We start from the raw sequence: 18,887 nt of genomic DNA on the forward strand, positions 1-18,887 counted from the left end.
ATGGTGAGAGTCGCTGTGGTGTGTGTGTGTGTGATGTACCTTGAAGATGCCCACCCAGTCTTTGGGGTTTGGCGGGATGTAAGGGGTCAGCGTGTAGCAACACTCCAGGGGCGCCTGGGGCAGGAAACTCTTCCCCACGTTCTGGAAGATGACGTGGGCAAAGTTGGACGTTTCCATGACGCTGACGCTGCTGCCCGGCGACGAGTCCACCACCTGGAACGATGACATTGTGTCCTGTTGGTCACTTCATTTGTCTGTAGGACAAAAGAGCAGAGGACAGAGAAGATGAGTATCACAGTAGAGTTTTTTAAGTCACACACACACGCAACAAAAAAGACAAATTAAGTAAAGTAGCATATGTACACAGCATATATCCACCTCTGGGCAGATGTATTTACCATATTTCTATCTAAAAACAAGGTTTTAAGAATAGAGGGTGTCATGTGCTGTCCAGATTGTAAAGCCCTCTGAGGCAACTCTGTGATTTTGGGCTGTACAATTGATCTGACTTGACTTAAAATAACCACAGGACATCAGTTTCTATCTTAAAGAGCAAAATCTGCAGCCAACCAATATTTCATGTAATCTATGACATTTACTGCACAAAGAGAACTTTTGTTTTTGTTACTTGCCTTTAGTGCTGCCACCCAAGTTACTGGTGTGCTGTCCTAAAATGACACCAAGCGTGAGAAGAAGTGCTATCTTTGGGAGAAACTTGGGGACATTCCACATCCTATGAGCTTTGTGAAGGATGAGTAAATGTATGATTTTGAAATAAACTTTTACCTCTAATTGAGAATTTATTTAGTGTGGTATTATACTATTACTAAGAAGAACTATCCAGCCCTGTAAACAGTGGTATAATGTGTCTTCTTTTGGCTCTGGAGGAGCTTCGTCAGGTCGAAGACGGTGATGGCATGCTGAGTCAAAGCCTTGGTTTTTAACCAGGCAATGACAGTGTAAGGAAAATGATATTAGAGGACATATGGTGTTAGCACTGCCGCCTCACAGCAAGAGGGAGTTTGCATGTTCTCCCTGTCTTAGCGTGGGTTTTCTCCAGGTTCTCCGGCTTCCTCCCACAGTCCAAAGACATGCAGGTTAGGTTAACTGTTGACTCTAAATTGCCCGTAGGTGTGAATGTGAACGTGAATGGTTGTCTGTCTCTATGTGTCAGCCCTGTGATAGTCTGGCGACCTGTCCAGGGTGTACCCCGCCTTCGCCCAGTGTCAACTGGGATCGGCACTGGCCCCCCACCCCGCGTCCCTGAATAGGATAAGCGCTTACAGATAACGGATGGATGGATGGTATTATACTACTACTATTCAGCCCTGAAAACAGCAGTTTAATGTGTCTTCTGTGGCTCTGGAGGAGCTTTGTCAGGTCAAAGATGGTGAGTCAGAGCCTTGGTCTTTAACCAGGCAGTGACGGTGTAAGAAAAAATTGCATTAGAGGGCATATACAGTAGTATCCAGTGGAGCTCAGATATCTCTGCAGCATTCATTTTTAATTTATTTTTTTTAAAGTTGTCTCTTGCAAGCCCCCTAACTTTATGAAAATAAAGCTTAAATCTTTCACCAAATTGAATACCTAGCTGATGTATAGTTAAGGGGGCTGGAAGCCATAATATACCCATCTACCACCACCACATCACTGTGACTAATACAGTAACTAATACAGTACAGTATTACAGCAAGGCAGTAAAAGCTTTTAAATGCTCAAACTGAGCCATTAGTGGTTAGGTGTGAATGTGTAGCTGGATGCAACATCTCTCCCAGCATCCATTCATCTTTTTCCTGGATGAGAATAAAGCTAAAACAACAAACAACCTCCTGAACCTACATTTCCATTCAACCCAACCTGAGATAAATGAATGCTAGAGTCATAACAAGTCATAACAGATTCTCAAATTCAGCTTAACCAGCTAAACATAACAGCCACAGTGATAAACACTCAAAGCCTTAGTCTTTAACCAGGCAGTGACGGTGTAAGAAAAATTGCATTAGAGGACATATAAAGTAGTATCCAGTGGAGCTTGACAAAGTCAAGATATCTCTGCAGCATTTATTTTGAAAAGTTGTGTCTTGCAAGCCCCCCAACTTTATGAAAATAAAGCTTAAATCTTTCACCAAATTGAATACCTAGCTGATGTATAGTTAAGGGGAGTTGGAAGCCATAATATACCAATCTACCACCACATCACTGTGACTAATACAGCAGCTAATACAGTACAGTATTAAAGCAAGGCAGTACAAGCTTTTAAATGCTCAAACTGAGCCTTTAGTAGTAGGTGATATTGTGAGCATGAATGGTTGTCTGTCTCTATGTGTCAGCCCTGTGATATTCTGGCGATCTGTCCAGGGTGCAGAATACAGAATAGGATAAGCAGTTACAGATAATAGATGGTATTATACTACTACTACTATTCAGCACTGAAAACAGTGGTTTAATGTGTCTTCTGTGGCTCTGGAGGAGCTTTGTCAGGTCAAAGATGGTGAGTCAAAGCCTCGGTCTTTAAACCAGGCAGTGACGGTGTAAGAAAAAATTGCATTAGAGGACATATACAGTAGTATCCACTGGAGCTTGACACAAATTATTAAAAGTCAAGAGATCTCTGCAGCATTAATTTTGACCACCAAGTTGTCTCTTGCAAGCCCCCCAACTTTATGATAATAAAGCTTAAATCTTTCACCAAATTGAATACCTAGCTGATGTATAGTTAAGGGGGCTGGAAGCCATATTATATACCCATCTACCACCACATCACTGAGACTAATACAGTACAGTATTACAGCTTTTTAAATGCTCAAACTGAGCCATTAGTGGTATAGCTGTGAATGTGTAGCTGGATGCAACATCACTCCCAACATCCATTCATCTTTTTCCTGGATGAGAATAAAGCTAAAACAACAAACCCCATCCTGCCCCCCTGACATCTCCATTCAACCCAACCCGAGATAAATGAAAGTTACAATCATAACAGATTCTCAAATTCATCTTAACCAGTTTAACCATAACAGCCACAGTGATAAACACTCACGAGCTAGTGAGAGGATAATCTTAGTGACGGTTGCTAGGCAGCTAGCATGTGAACAGGCCAAGTCACTAGCTACTGTAGCTGAACATGATAGCTAGCTGTTCTGACACAAAACACAGAAATCACAGGCGTTTAATTCAGCTTGAAATAGAAAAGAGTACCCTTTTCATATGAATTCCACAAAAGAGGGGATTTCTGGCCGATGTTTTTTGCCACTAGTCCCTCGTTGTTGACAAAAGCTCTGACGATGATGCGTCTCTTCCTGAAGGAGCAAGATGATGCTGAACTTCCGGGATGCTGAGCAGAGCAGAGTGATGCTGATGCTGAGGAGAGAGAGATATACGTCTCTACGACTGGAGATAACTCTATTAAATACTCAAGTTACTTCAATCAAGTTGCTTCATACGTTTATATCCCTTCTGATTTACAACAATACCACAGGATTACTCATGTTAATCATCATATACTAGAGTAGTAACTATGTAAAAAAAAAAACACAGGAAGTCCCGCCTTCGCCGCGTTCCCATTGGCTGCGGGAAACTCACCGAGCGCTGTGATTGGCTGAAATCACAGTCAATCATGAGCAGTTCAGCTGGTGCTTTTCCTGTGCTTGACAGCTGTCACTGTACACTGAGGTCAAGAGGAGAGAAGAAGCATGGCTGCGTTGTTTAGAGGGTCAAGACATTTACTGTTAAGGTGGAATAAACATGTCGACCTTGCTTTCGGTAAAGTATTCACTTATGTTGTTTCCTTGTGCCGTTTTTTACCGTGTTGTTGAGAGGAACAGTGTCTGCTGCAGCAGCCTGGTAGCTTAGCTTAGCTTCTTAGCCCACTGTAGAAAGTATGAATACTTACTGTTGGTGCTAGTTAAGTGTGACCACCTGCTGTGTGGTGTTCAATCATGCAGTATGTTGGACAATGTGCTTAGTGGACATGAGCATAATGACATGTGAAGCAATGGCCAGTAACAAGGCAAGGCAGCTTTATTTGTATAGCACATTTCAGCAACAGGGCAATTCAAAGTGCTTTACATAAACATTCAAGAACATTTTGACAAAGTGCAAAAGAACATTAAGACATAATTAAAACAGTTATAAAAGCATTAAAGATTAGATAATAAAAACAAGCTAAAAAGGATAGAAGCTAAAATAGAGTATAACACACAAGAGTAAAAGCTCTAGTGCAGTATATAAGATCATTATCTGGTTTAATAAAAGGCAGCAGCAGCAAACAGGAAGGTTTTAAGCTTTGATTTCAAATAACTCAGAGTTGGAGTTGGTCCTGCAGGTTTTCTGGGAGCTTGTTCCAAATATTTGGTGCATAAAATCTGCTTCTGCATGTTTTGTTCTGACTCTGGGGACACTAAGCAGACCTGATCCAGATGACCTGAGAGGTCTGGATGGTTCATAACATAGCAGAAGATCAGAAATGTAGTACCAGCTACTTTTAACTGACAGTGATCTCTTTATAGTGTTCTAGATAGATGGTATGAGAGTCTGCAGTGGGTTTTGTTTATGCAAGTCTGCTTTAGGTGTTGTTATTCTCAATAATTCATTACATGCATTCATGGATTAGCCTTGGATTGTAACACAACGTCCACTCCTCCCTGCCCCTCCTACAATGCGACACAACTATGCTTTCTGAGACAGCAACAGTGAATATTGATTTCAATCAATCAATCAACATTTATTTGTAAAGCCCCTTTACAATAACTGAAAGGTACCCAAAGTGCTTTACATTAACATCAAGAAATAACAGGAATAAAAACATAACATATCATAAAATCATAAAAGGGTACATAAAAAGCACAGGAAAAAATGTCACAGCGCTACTAGGTATTAAAAGCCATCTAAATAAAAATTCTTGAGTTTAGATTTAAAAAGTACTAGGGCAGTGACAGTGCGTATATCAGGGGGGAACTTGTTCCATAGTTTAGGAGCAGCGACAGCATTTGAATAGTACTAGAAATTCAGGGAGCACTGACATGATATCATAGTTACACTGGTCCTTTTCTTCACTGCACTCTCTGGTGTTGAAATAGTTGTGCTGTGATGTGAACCATTATAATATATATATATTTTTCCTAAAGGTATAGGCTACTGGCATTGCATTGCAATGGTTCAATTTGGCTTACATGAATGATTTCTGTGAAGAAACTTCCTCTCAAGGCCCAAATACAGTGCTTTCCCATTTCCCCATGTACTGCCTTTACAAAGCAGACGTGGTCTTGTCACAGTCCTGTACAGCCCAGTTTCAAAGTCCATTGCAAAGTAATGCCAGCAACCATTTCAAATGGGTTGACATACTTGTGTGAACATATTAAGCCATATTATTATTATATTCAAATAAATATCTATTTTGTATATAATAAATACACAAAACTAGTAGTCGAGTATGCTGTCATGGACTGAATAAGGACTTTAAAGCAGAAACAGACAACTGAAATGTGTCATAACTATGGGAACAATATTCCCATACTAACCAAAAGATCTTCTGTCTTGCATTTCTGAAACATGTCAGTAGTAATGTAATTGGAAAAAAGAAGTATTAGTTCTAGGGCTGTCCCGAATACCATTTTTTGGGCTTCAAAGCTTCGGTGAGAAATATTCAAAGGTATTTGAAGCTTCGGTACAGTGCTGCTGCTGCACTACTGTACACACACACCTCTACACATACAACAAACAGCGTTATCCGTGTTGAATAGTTTTGTGGGATTATTCCTTATTTCATGGGCTATTTGGGGATTTATATTATTATTACATATTTTTATATAAAAACAAAAAAAAACAAAGCTCCAAAACTTCAAAGCATTCAGGTCAGCCCTAATTAGATCAGACATGTTGCAATTTTTGTAAGGTTTATTTTGTAAGGATCATATGATTCAATTCATAAACTCAGTTTAGGGAAAATGGGTGTCATGTTATGGGCCGCAATGTTGCAAGACAGACAGAGCACCAAGGCTACATGTCTGTCTGGAAGAAGCATCTGTTCAATTGTTGTTTTTATTTCATAGATCACAACATTATTGTAGCTACTCATCTTACTAGATGTTGGAGTGTCATTAGGACAAAACTTATTCCATGCAAAGTAAGCAACACCTGAAGAAAGTATATTTATGTCGGTCATCTTAGGCCAGTGTTAGAGAATATCATCCCTGGAGTAATAGCAATGTGGTACCTACAGTATATGTTGAAGGGTTAGCTGAGGACTTTCTGTTTGGGCTTCACTCTCCAGGCCTAATCCTCTTGTCGTAGTCTGGTTGGTTCACTGCCAGAGTTTCCACTCTGTTTAGTATCTGTTAACCTGGCTGTACCTTGGCTGAGACAGCAGTGTTTAATAGCCTGGCCAGACTGCCCAAAAGCTGGTCGTAAGTTGCAGCAGAAAGATTTGCTCTGTTGTTATTGATTCTGATTAGAGCATTTCCTTCTGGAAAATTTAAGCAGTTCAGTTGCTTTTCACTGCCATTTGACCTGGCAGTCATTAACCATAGGAAACCACATTTTTCATAGCACTACTCATGGTGGAAAGTAGTTTTGCCTCCATTTTATGTAAAGCACTTCGAATTTCTTCAGTGTTTGAAAGGAGATATACAAATGAACTTGCCTTGCCTTTATTAGGTAAGCAGAATCAAACTAATCAACTGCATTTCCACAAGTAAAAATGATGTTATTACAGATGTGTGCAGCCTCTCTACATTTATGATTGTAATGTGTTTGTATTGCTCTGGACTTCAACTAAACAACAAGTCTCACATGTTTTCTCACACCTCTAATGGCGTCTTTGTTATCCTCCCTCAGTGTCGACGCGATCAATGGCCTCAAAAACACCAGTGGGGTTTGTTGGTCTGGGAAACATGGGCACTCCCATGGCCAGAAACCTGTTGAAAAACGGTTATCCCGTTATTGCCACTGATGTCTTCCCTGAGTCTTGCAAGGAGCTGCAGGACATCGGTGCCCAGGTCAGTCAGTAACACATCATATATGGACGGTTGAACATTTAATAGAATGTTACAAATATATAACATAAGATTTGACATTTAATAGGCCAACTCAGCCAAGAATACACATCATATTGACGAGCGTTTGCAAGCTTTCACCACCCATTCATTGAAACTCACTGCAGTTTCTTTAGAACAGCGACTAAATGAATATGTGCTTCTGAGCCAACAGGTTGTCATAAATAAGAGCTACAATACATCCCATTTGTTCATGAAGATGTTTATTTTGTGTTGATGATGTGATGATATTGTGCAATATTCAGGTAGTAGACACTCCAGGAGAGGTGGCGGAGAAAGCAGACCGCATCTTCACAATGCTACCTTCCAGTCCCAACGTCATTGAAGTCTACATGGGCCCAAATGGCATCCTCAAGTAAGCAAAATACAACCCCTCCGTACCTCAGTGGAGATTTGTCTTTGGCCTCTCCAAATACAGCAAAGTTATATACAATACACGTAACACTACACACCATTAAAATACACAAATATACAGTATACAATATACAATAATGCAATGGGCAGGTAGCAGTAGGTTATGTAAATAATAAAAGAGAGCACATCTTATATTATAACAAGTGTTCCCTGGTGCAGTCATTCCGAGTTCGATGCCCGTATGACACAGGGAACAAAAGACTTCATATATATGTTCCGGCTGACCCTTGGGACCCTAAATCGACGGCCAGACGGAAGCAGCTCAAACCCTGAGTGTAGTAGATGTGAGGTATCTGTAGTTATATGTTTAATCTACCTGTGTACAGCACTGTCAAATATATTGCAAAGTTGTTTCTGTGACTTGCCAATCACTTTCCCTGCAATATGCTTGTTTTTGCTCTTTGCACTCAAGTTGCCATACCATGCTGTTATGTTAAATGATAAAATGCTTTCAACCAGGCATCTGTATGCCATTTCAAGTATGTGTTGGATAACACCAAAGCTCCTCAGCTTCCTGATTTAAAAACAACTGCTGATTGGCTCTTTTAAAAATGCTCTCTTGAGTTCTCATTAAAAGTTAGGGTCTCTGATCAGTAATTGTGCCCAAGTATTTAAAATGTTCAACTAATATACAGCTTAATGTACAAACAGAAAGGCATGGCCAGACAAAACATAGTTTATGCACTGTACATGAAGTCTAAATGCTTTTTGTCTTGCCCTCTTTAGGAAGGTGAAGAAGGGAACGCTGTTGATTGACTCCTCCACCATCGACCCTGCCGTCTCAAGAGAGATGGCAGTCGCTGCAGAGAAGATGGGTGCCGTGTTCATGGATGCTCCAGTGTCAGGAGGTAATGTGTCACCCAAATAATTTATAAGCATGTGCATCTCTTTGATTTGCTGTCTTCGGCTACGTTCACATTACAATGCTCAATTACGATTTTTTGCCCAGATCCGATTTTTGTGCCAATCATGTTTGAAGTGACCCATATCTGACATCAGTGTGAACAGATCTCTGTCCTGAAATGCCTCACATGCAACCAATAACATCACACACCGGGGACCGCCGTCCCACAGCACATTGTTCCGAAAATACACACTGGAGTTGTTGGAGTCCAGTGACTGCCAGACTCCTTTTAATATATTGCTCAATTTGACAGATCTGGGTTCCCCGTTACACAGATGATGCTCTTAAATCATAATGTAGGACTTTGTATGACTCCTAAAGAAAGACTTTTCATTTCGGCTGATATTTAACTTTAACAGCTCTTTTGTGAACTAAGTTAAATAAACTAAAGTAAGATGTGTGACGTTACTGTCTGACATACCGAAACACCGCCTGTCAGCACGTCCATGCAATTTTTTATACATGTGATTTCATTAAATCTGAGTTCTGCTCTGTGAAACATGACATATTTATCAGAAGAACTGAGTGAATTGTGAAAAGTCAGATTGAGAAGTTAATTTACATGTTAAATGACTTTTAAATGACGAGGCAAATAGTCTTCAACTATTTTCGTTGACATATTGTTAAACATTTGCTGGTAATGTGAACATAGTCTTTGTCTCCAAGCACTTCACATCTGCAAAGTCCATCTCTATTTGATTTTGTGATTCTGTGTAGCTGAAGGTATGTCTGAATCGTAAGCTTTATATCTCTCTTTAAAACCATTATCACTGGTCGGGTGTATGTGGCTGTATCAAAAGCAGAATCAGGCTGCTAGTTTGTTCATTTGAGAATACCAATCATTGTGTTAGGCCTATGACCCCTCGGCCTTACTTCTGAACTATCTTACACTCTTTTGTATATCTAAACTATGGGACCTTTTGGGTTAGTGCTAGGACACGGGTTGTAATTACCGAGCGGGCCAGCCAGTAGGTGCCCTCTTGAGGTTTTATTGCTGCTTTTGACCAGAGGTCTTAAAGGCAAGGTTAAGGTTTTAAGTCCTCATTATGTCGGTGCTGTCTGCTTGTGACGGCTCCTTGACAGAGCACAGGATCGCCAGTCATCCTTAATGGGCTGAGCCGCAGCGGAGAATCCCGTGTCAGAGCTTTTCATGTTGATGGAGCCGTAATGGCGGGTATCCCATGTTAGTGCCTTTCATGTCAGATAAAGAGTCATAAAGAGGAGAGAATCTGCCCTCACATGGAGTGCAGGAGAGGAGAGGAGGGAGATAAGACATGAAGGAGACACATCGCAGTAAAACTGTCCATCTCACTCTTTCTCTTCCTCACATACACACATGCACACAATTCTTTTCACTCAGGTATACAGTTAAGGTACGCTACATCCTGGCACTCCTGCACATCTGACTACTAACTCTGATCAGACTCTATTTGCTTTTTTATTGCACAATCTTTAATTCATGCACAATACACACTGTAGCTCCCGCCCTCGCCCGTACAAACACAGACTTGGCCCACACTGGCATGTTTACCAGCTGGCGTCTGCAGAACAGACCGACTGCAGTCACCGAGATCAGAGCGTTAAGCCCGTTACTCTCCCTTAACACACACACTGTTTACATACTATAGACAGTGCCCAGTTTGTGTGTGCAGTCCTCTGTGAAGGTTCTTCCTCTCCTGTCACTTAACTAAGCCTCTTTTACTAGCCTGAGATGACCAATGATTTACCCGCTACCTCTGGCCTCTGCAACCAGCTCTGCAGACACTCTTTTCTGTCATGCACATATGCATGACATCCATAAGTCATATCCATAAGTGCATATATAGTAGCTATAGTGCGCAATAGTAGAAGATTCTCAGCAGAAAAGTACTTGATTTTTTGAGAATAATTCTGCTCAATCAATCAATTTAATCAATATAAGTAATTTCTGAAGCAAAAGTGCCAAACGATCCCTAGCTCCAGCCTCTGAAATGTAAGGATTTTCTCTGTTTTATATTATTATAAATGAAAATCTTTTGGGTTTGTACTGTAGGTCTGACAAAACAAGTAATTTAAAGATTCACCTAGGGCTTTGGGAACTTGTGATGGGCATTTTATTGACAAAACAAGTCGATTAATCTAAATAAAGAATCAACCGATATGAAAAGAAATGGTTAGTTGCTGCCCTAAAATGCACACATTCAACCCCACTCTGAGCTATAGGGAATGGTAGTTGACGGTGATGGTGTGACCCTGATAAGCCAGGCTAAACCTGTGGAGACATACAGGTCATGAAAGAGGGTTTCAACATGTGGCAAGTCTGGCAACTTCATGGGAAATTGCCGTTATCCCCCCCAACCCCACCACACTTTCCACATCTGCGGGTGGGATATGAGGTTACATGTTCTGTTCCAACCAGGAGATGGCACCCTACCCAAATAGGGCATTGTCATCCTCATGAGGTTTTGTGTGTCTGTATGTGTGTGCAAGAGTAAGGGTGACAGCAGCTCACCTCTGTGACCAATAGTACTCTAAATAGTTCTGGTATTATTGCTGTATGTCTATGAAACGCAATATAATATAAAGGTAAACAGAAAATATGTCAATACTTAAATTTAGTAAAAAAGAACAGCTGGTATTGTGTCAGACAGATTCAGACATACAATAATATAACATTATATTTATACTATATCATTCATTATATCTGTAGGACAATGTAGGATTGTACATTTACTCAAGTATTGTACTTACAGTAAGTACACTTTTGGGCTACTTGTACTTTACTTGAGTATTTTATTTAATGCTACTTTATACTTCTCACTACATTTTGGAAGCCAATATTGTACTTTTTCTTCACTACATTTAATTGAGAAGATTAGTAACTAGTTACTTTGCAGATTCAACTTATTAATACAAAATATAAATAAACTAATAAATTATGATGCATTATAGATTAAGCTACCCAGCAGTATATGAAGTCGTTAAAATGAGGTCCACCTTTGCACATTAATGCATCAATAATTATAATCCAGTGATACAACTTATATTATTCTGAATAGGGCCATTCTGCATAATGAGTACCTTTACTTTTTAAGTATATTTTGATGATAATACTTACATATTTTTATTTAAGTAAGATTTTGAATACAGGACTTTTATTTATAACAGCGTATTTTGCTACTTTTGCTTAAGTAAACAATCTGAATACTCCTTCCACCACTGCTGTTGGATACACTTGATTGAATTGACTTAAATAAAAAAACATTGTCCAATAAAAATGTATTTTGTTCACTGAGGATAACAATACACTCGGCACAGACTTGCTGTGATCTCCCGTACTCTTAAACTTTTTGCAGACACAGTCTGCACTTTTCGTGGTTTCTGCATTTGTTTTTGTTTTTAATTTAGATTTTTCTTTTGAGATAAAATGAATCCTTTCGTGTATGTGTGGTGTGTGAGGTGGCGTATTTTACACAGAAATGTGAGCGTGTGTATGTTGTGTGCGTCACTGGAGGTTTGGCAGCCAACCGTGGGATCTGAATAGCGGAGTCATAACCCTTTTTAAAAAGAGCAATCAAAAAAAAACGTTCACTTTCTTCTCATGGGCATCTCGCTGGCTTTCAGTCTTGCACATTGACCAGTGACTTGGCTTTAGCCCACACACACACACACACGCATACAGAGTTGTAATCTCTGTGTAAACACTCTCCTGCATGGACACATTTATATTAACTTAGCCGCTGGTTCGTCAGGCATGCTAACATTTGCTTGCACACACACACACTTCTACCGCTGTCTGGTGTCATTAAAAGCGTCCGCATGCAAAGTTGACCCACAACAAAACAAGCTCTGATGTCACAGGCTCAGGGTGTTGGCACCGTGATGGCAAAAATAGGAGGTCTGGCTAACAAGCGGCGGGGTCGTTAGCAGTAATTACCCAGAATGCCTGCGTTTGTGTCTGTGTGCCCATGGTGGGCTGCCACACTGCTAACGGACGACGGCTTTAAAAACGGCCCTAAAAAACCTTTCATTGTGCTTTTCCCAGTGTGGGAAAGTGAGCTATCGGTGCAAATGAAAGCGAGAAGGAGCCTAGCTGTTGTGGGACCACGGGCTCTCGGGCTAATGTTGCTTGTTTGCGAGGTCTTATAATCCTGAGCTAACTACCTCTTTAGGCTGAGTCTCAACACCACTCTAATCATATCCATACCACATCAACCGAAGCCTGAGCGTTGCAGTGTGTCATTTGCTGACAGTTTGAACGTCATCCTCCAGCCTGTAAGAGCTTGTTCAAACCAACGTTGGCACCAGTTTGTTCGTCAGTCAACGCTGCCAATCCACTTCTTTGCTGACTGATATAGACTCATTTCTCCCTCCAGGCACACGGGACCTGGGGCTTCTTCCACAAAGATCAACTTTGACTATACAGAGTCAGACTTGAGATAAATTCAGAAACTCGTTATTAGTTTTTACTTCACTGGTTTCCCAAAGCTGTTTAGTTTAACATTTAAGCTTTGAACTTTTTGTCCATCATTCAGTGAGCAACCGTGATCTGATTTTATGCTGCACACTGCGGGAGTCTGTGAACAGCGAAAGTGAAAGTAGTTGGTTATCTCGCTGAGAAGTCGGAGGTGTGCAGCCTGTCGCCTGCAGCTCTTCATCTAACAGCTCACTGTAACTGATCCTTCTTATTCCATCACTCCCTGCAATATTTCAAAACGATTGCCTGTCAAAAAATGCTGTTTATGATGAACGACAGCAGTCAGTGTCTAGCTCACTGACAAACATATTGCATTTCCTGTGACTACTTGATGATAAAAGTCAAGTGTTTTGTCAGCATTTCTTCGCGGGAATGTCACCACAGACACCCAGTTTTTAATACTGCAAATATATATAGTAAATATTGCAATACTTTCATCAGTGGGCCATATGCTCAATCACTATTAAATTATTTGATAGTGACTACAGACACTTATTTAATGAAAATCTTTTTCCAAGGGAGTATTTTGGTCCTAAAAGAAGTCTCTTTGTTAAACTTAAATCTCTTAAAGTATAAACTATGGCTGCTATTAACGATGAGGTGATGTTGTCAAATTGTTTGTTGTAATCGATTAAACAACTAATAGTTGCAGCTCTAGTATTAACCCTGTTGTCCTTTTTGTGTTTTTTTGTCATCAGGACTGAAATCACCCCCCTGTTCACTCATTCACGATTCCCTTCTTAAATAAACCTTAACGTTTGTTAACTCTACAGTGAACAGTAAATTGAGATTTTGGAACTCATGAATCGTCATTTTGTGCCATCACTGACAGGTGTAGTGTCGCAGGAAATTTTAGCAAATAGTGTACATGATTTTTTGTTCCATTGTGGGAATTTTTGAGGGCACTATCCAGTGCATTCATTTGACACTGAGAATCCAGACTCTGAAGCCCAAGCAGTTTCAGGGCACTTTTTGCTCCTGTCACATTTTACTCACTGTGGCCTCATTTTTCACTGCAATATATAAATCCTGCACCCCTATGGAAAAACAGCACAATCATGGCTAGAAGATAGAGAACTCAAAAATGTATTTTGTGCAGTACAACTTCTTTTACAATTTATTTTACACAAATTGGAAGTCAATGAAATCTATATATACAACATTTTCTCAAGTGCCCACAACTGTTACCAATATTGGGAAAAAAAGGGGGGTTCTACATGCTGTAGGCTACATATTGAGCTATTTACATTTTTAAAACGTCTACTTACAACCTGTCTTGTCCTCTCTTCTCTCTGCTCTGTGTAGTGTGGTAGTGACTAGAAGGGAGCCCACAAACTGGGGAAACTCTCGCGAGATTGTTAAGGTTAGGCATTGATCACGACTAGTTAAGGTTAGGCATTGATCACGACTAGTCAAGGTTAGGCATTGACCTCGAATGGTTAAGGTTAGGAATTGACCACGAATGGTTAAGGTTAGCATAAGTCGTCGGGCAGCGAGAGTTTTTGCAAATTTTTGCAGATCTCAGATCAGATTTCGTGGTTTTGCCGGCTCCCTTCTAGACACGACCGCCTGCAGCTCATTCAAAGTTTCACTGACTTTTTGTCATGTGACTGTTGGTCTCAGCTGAGTCATTCACAGCTTCACATTTGCGCTGAGGAGCGCAGAATTTAATGTTTTTTGCAGGATGTGGTTAGTGCAAACGGTTTGTTTTTGGTGACATTTTCAATCAGACATGTTGAAGTTGTTTTAATGAAATATCACTATTTTAAGCTTAGATTTGGTTACGTTTCCTGACGGAAGCGTTCACCACACATGATTCATTCAACTCGTCGTTAATTTCTGCTTTTACAGTGTCTGGTTATGATAAATGGTGTATTTTTGGCAATGCCTTTCAAACCTGCCGTTGTGGGGCTCAGAGAGTTAAATGAATTGGTGGAAAGTAAATATAGTTGACTTAGTAACAAAACCAAAGACCAGTCTAACTTGTCTTGTGAAATCTGCCACTGGTGCCTCTGGTGAGAGGAAGCAGCAGAAGAGCACTGATCAGGCCATAAAGGCAGTTTAGTGAAGGTTAGTGAGGATTCTCTGAAACTGAGTTCAGGAATCAGGTCGGATGGGCAGGGGGTGGTGCTGTCGCAGTCTGTCAAGTTGATGGCTTACCAGTACTAGAGAGCGTCAGCGGTCCAAAGACTAGATTAGCATAACAAGCCTCTCACTGACGGGTTCTGGTGACATAGGGGGAACGGTGGGGGCCAGTGGGAGGGAGGGTGTCGGGCGGTAAAGAGACTAGGGGTGGTGATGATGGAGGGGTGGTGACGGGGGACTCTAGCCTATGCTCCAGATGGGGGTAAACCCACGGCAGCTGGGGACTGGCTCTCACATCTCTGCCCGTATGTCATCTGCTGTGTGTGCGTGTGTGCAGACAAAATAGTGAGCTGGTGTATGAGCCATACAAAAAGTCTGTCAAACGTCACACTGCATGTCACTCACCTAAAAGTGAATTAGCATTCTGTCTGTATGAAGGTCAGTTTCTGCACCTCACCCATGTGAGTGTGTATATGTTTAAGTGTTTGTCAGTGTCCCTGCCTGCAAGCATCCTAATTGGGGATCATTATTAACTTGCTTCTTCCTAGATGAGTCTCATTGGGCCAGAGAAAGGATTGATTGTGGACCTTTGCTGCTCCCTCCATCCTGTGTCACCTACCATTGACCAGCCTCTCCCCTACGGAATAGAGCAGTTACTGATGATGATGATGATAATGATGATGATGGTGATGATGATGAGGGCTGGTCTGGTGGTCAATGGACAGGCATTGCAAACTAAACCTTTTAAGGCTGTAGTAACTCAGAAACTAAGCTCTAAACTGAATTAACACTTCCCTTGTTTTCTTTTTCACAAAACCCAAACTTTTCTCCAGTCAAGGTTCTCATGGAGTGTTTTGTGTGTGCAGGAGTCGGTTCTCATGGCTCTGCTGCGCTCATTAACTGGAGCCGATAAAGAGCCTGCTTTTAACGTAACAGAGGAACATTAGCAAAGTTGGCAGATAAACTATTGAAAGTGCAGATTTTTTTTTTATACGTGTGTGTGAGCGATTTTGGTTAACGCGCACCCTCGTACCGTTTCACGTATTTACTCGATATCCGTTACGCTCTTTACAGGGTCTGTTTCGGTTTTTAATGTGTTTGAGAAAAAGATCTGCCCTGGGGTGTAATTATAATGGTGGACCACATGAGGCTGCGTTGTTGGCCTGTAAACATCCTACCCCCTCTGGCTTACACTGCAAGCAGTCGACTCCCATTGACTCAAGGCTGTTGCACTGTTAAGTGTGATGGCTCTATTCAGTCTGAATTATCAGCCGAGCCAAAACTTTACATGTGCATATAGTTAAAAAGTTAGTTGTAAACAACGTAGGATATTGCCAAAGCCAAAGAGTTTGTTTGTCCAAACTACATTTGGACTTGAAGTTGCGACCTAAAATCAGGCGTATCCCTAAATCTCTCCAGCCGTTCTTGAAGTAAGAACAGTTCCATTATCATTTTAGGAAATGAGATGTTTGGAGGAGCTCTTATATTATATTATAGGTGTTGTTTTAGCTCCAAGTGTTTTTCTGTGTACTCTCTGCCTGAGGAGGAAAAAGCAGGGTTGTGGCTCATTGTCAAATGCGTCATTCATTACCAAACTCTGGGAACATCCCTTTTTGTGTGTGTGTGTGTGTGTGTGTTGTTTGCGTAGCCTCATATTCACAAATGTAGTTTAATTTAAACCCACCACCAATAAAAAGTGCCTACTGGTTTACATGCGGCTCGTAACTCCGAGACACGGCCTCAGAAGCTCCAACTGACGTCTTATTGGCGGCCGGCTCTGGGATCTGCACCTGTCCCTGCTGCACACACACATACACATATACACAGGAACCCACACACTGATACTGCATGCACGTTGTACACAGACATTCTCACTTACTTTGTACATATTACACACCACTTCAAAAAGAGCCCCAGTTTAAAAGGTTTTAAGGCTGTCATGAATCGCTTCGGTTGATTCTTTTGTGTGTAATGAAAGAAGTGCTAATGAATTGAGTGTTCACTACAAACAGGCCAAACCAAACTTGTTTCTCTGATCTTCCTTTGCCTTCACACAACCAGTTTCACCCTCTCATGTTCACGGTTGATGCCCGTCGGCGAAGCCAGCTGTCAAGCATCTGTCCTAATAGTGCTTGATTGTCTGCTTATTAACTTGGATCTTGTTAACAGAGAAGATCAGATGAAGGAGATGTTAAAATGTGTCTTTCTAATTGAGAATGGAAGTTAACTTGCACGGGCCACACACAACTACAGATGCTCACACACAGTCACACACACAGTGCCTCTCCATACGTCATCCAACATATTGTAGGAGCCACTTTCATTCTGCTAACCCTTCCACTCTGCACAGTAAAAGCCACAGAGTGGCTCATTAATAGTCCAGCCAGCTTCAGAATTGCTCTGAGAATATTTTGCATTGGGTGATTTGGGGGTGAGGAGGTGGGCACCCACTACTCAGCCAACCAAAACTTGTACCCTGGAGCTAGATGAGAGAACGTGACCGAAGGAAGAGGTGGTTCTTTCCCAAGGGAATTATTTCCCAAGAAAGGATCGCCTGCTAGACATTAGAGTGGCACGTTTGGCTTTATTCTGAAACTGCTGCTTTTTTCTAAGCTGAAATAGGTGGTAGTACGTGTAAGGGATGTCACGATAACAGAAATTTAATAGTCGATACCAATACCGGTGAAATATCACGATTCTCGATACCCAATTCAATGCCACGTTAAAAAACAAAACAATAAATGTTTTGAGCTAGTGTTAGGAAGTTAAACAGGTCATAATTCCTTCGCTAATAAAGTGCTCCAAGTATAACATATTTTTTTAGGTCAACTAGGAAGTTAGCATCGCCGTGGGTTCTCTCAACAAAAAGCCAATGGGATTTTTCCATTAGGTTTTGGATTATTGCAGAAAATAAACTCTGTGGCAAACACATGATACTTACATGTTTTGTTCAACAAGATAATCTTCACAAAGGAACATCACTTTTACGATTTTTTAAGTGTAAATGCAATCGCTAGAAGTGAAAAGCTAACGTTCGGCTATAGACGAACTACACCACGGTCGCATGAACATGAGTTTACACAACAAGACTGTACGGCGGACGAGTCGGTGTGATGACGTTTAGTAGTCTCATTTAGCCACTTGTTAGCCACCACCTTTTTAAAGACATAACGGCCTCAAAATTCACGAATAGGATATGTATTGATGTATTTTATGTTGTAGAACAACACTTAAAATCTCTTAAACTTGTGTTAACCACAGACCTTATTTCAGGCATCTTACTAAAAACCCATTGACTTCCAGACGAGGGAACCGGAAGTGCTAAAATGCTAATTAATTTCTGGGTTTTAGGACTCATTCCTGTAGCACTCTATATCTATTGCTGTTTCATGCCAAAAACTAAATTTGACAAACATTTGAACAAATCATGACATTATAATTTACCTTCGCTCAATACTCAATGATCTAATTCTTTTTTAGATTTTACTGAATGGAGCTTGACCACATCATAATGAAACTCAACCCTCCGTTAGGATTAGCTGTTAGCGCTGTTATTTAGCCAAGCAAGACTGTGCTGCCCACCGGGTGCTAAAAGCTAACATTAGCTCTCGCCCTGCCGATTTCAACACGGATTGTTGTTCATATTGTAGCTTATGTAAACAATGATTGGGTACATGCCCTGAAGATGTCAATAGTGAGTTTACTGTGTCCTTTTGGATTTTAGACGCTGTTAGTCTCGAGCCCCCCCGGTATACGGTACCTGCGTTACTGTAGAAAAACAAGTACCGTCACGTTTTCAAAATTTTGGCATCAACTTGGTACCGAAGTATCGGTTCTTGCGGCAGTATGTGCTGTTTTTAGCGCTCTGGGATAATTATACTATATATTTATTAAATATTATTTGGTGTGGCATTATAAGAATAACTTTTTCACTCATGGATATCTTTTTTGTATTTGCATCCCTCCTCTACTCTTTCCT

The 18,887-nt window shown here is 40.8% G+C and overlaps 2 protein-coding genes across 6 annotated transcripts in view; one reads left to right on the forward strand and one right to left on the reverse strand.

Moving 5' to 3' along the window:
• The window catches only part of tax1bp1a (Tax1 (human T-cell leukemia virus type I) binding protein 1a), a 28,962-nt gene extending 25,478 nt beyond the window's left edge, over positions 1 to 3,484 (reverse strand). For 2 of the 5 annotated variants that reach the window (XM_037794055.1, XM_037794054.1), the window contains exons 1-2: positions 3,196 to 3,483; positions 40 to 254 (exon numbers count right to left, since the gene is read on the reverse strand). In XM_037794055.1, coding sequence (XP_037649983.1) covers positions 40 to 228 — 189 coding nt within the window. In that variant the 5' untranslated portion in view covers positions 229 to 254; positions 3,196 to 3,483. Of the gene's footprint in view, positions 1 to 39; positions 255 to 3,195 lie in introns of those variants that run through there. The other 3 variants (XM_037794052.1, XM_037794053.1, XM_037794051.1) reach the window with 2 other exon arrangements.
• A 137-nt stretch (positions 3,485 to 3,621) lies between these two features.
• The window catches only part of hibadha (3-hydroxyisobutyrate dehydrogenase a), a 28,426-nt gene continuing 13,160 nt past the window's right edge, over positions 3,622 to 18,887 (forward strand). The window contains exons 1-4 of the mRNA XM_037794061.1: positions 3,622 to 3,759; positions 6,832 to 6,992; positions 7,295 to 7,404; positions 8,190 to 8,311. Of these exons, the coding sequence (XP_037649989.1) occupies positions 3,690 to 3,759; positions 6,832 to 6,992; positions 7,295 to 7,404; positions 8,190 to 8,311 (463 nt within the window). The 5' untranslated portion in view covers positions 3,622 to 3,689. The remainder of the gene's footprint in view (positions 3,760 to 6,831; positions 6,993 to 7,294; positions 7,405 to 8,189; positions 8,312 to 18,887) is intronic.

This window comes from Sebastes umbrosus, chromosome 15, assembly GCF_015220745.1.
Source record: "Sebastes umbrosus isolate fSebUmb1 chromosome 15, fSebUmb1.pri, whole genome shotgun sequence".
In the NCBI taxonomy this organism is placed as follows: domain Eukaryota; kingdom Metazoa; phylum Chordata; class Actinopteri; order Perciformes; family Sebastidae; genus Sebastes; species Sebastes umbrosus.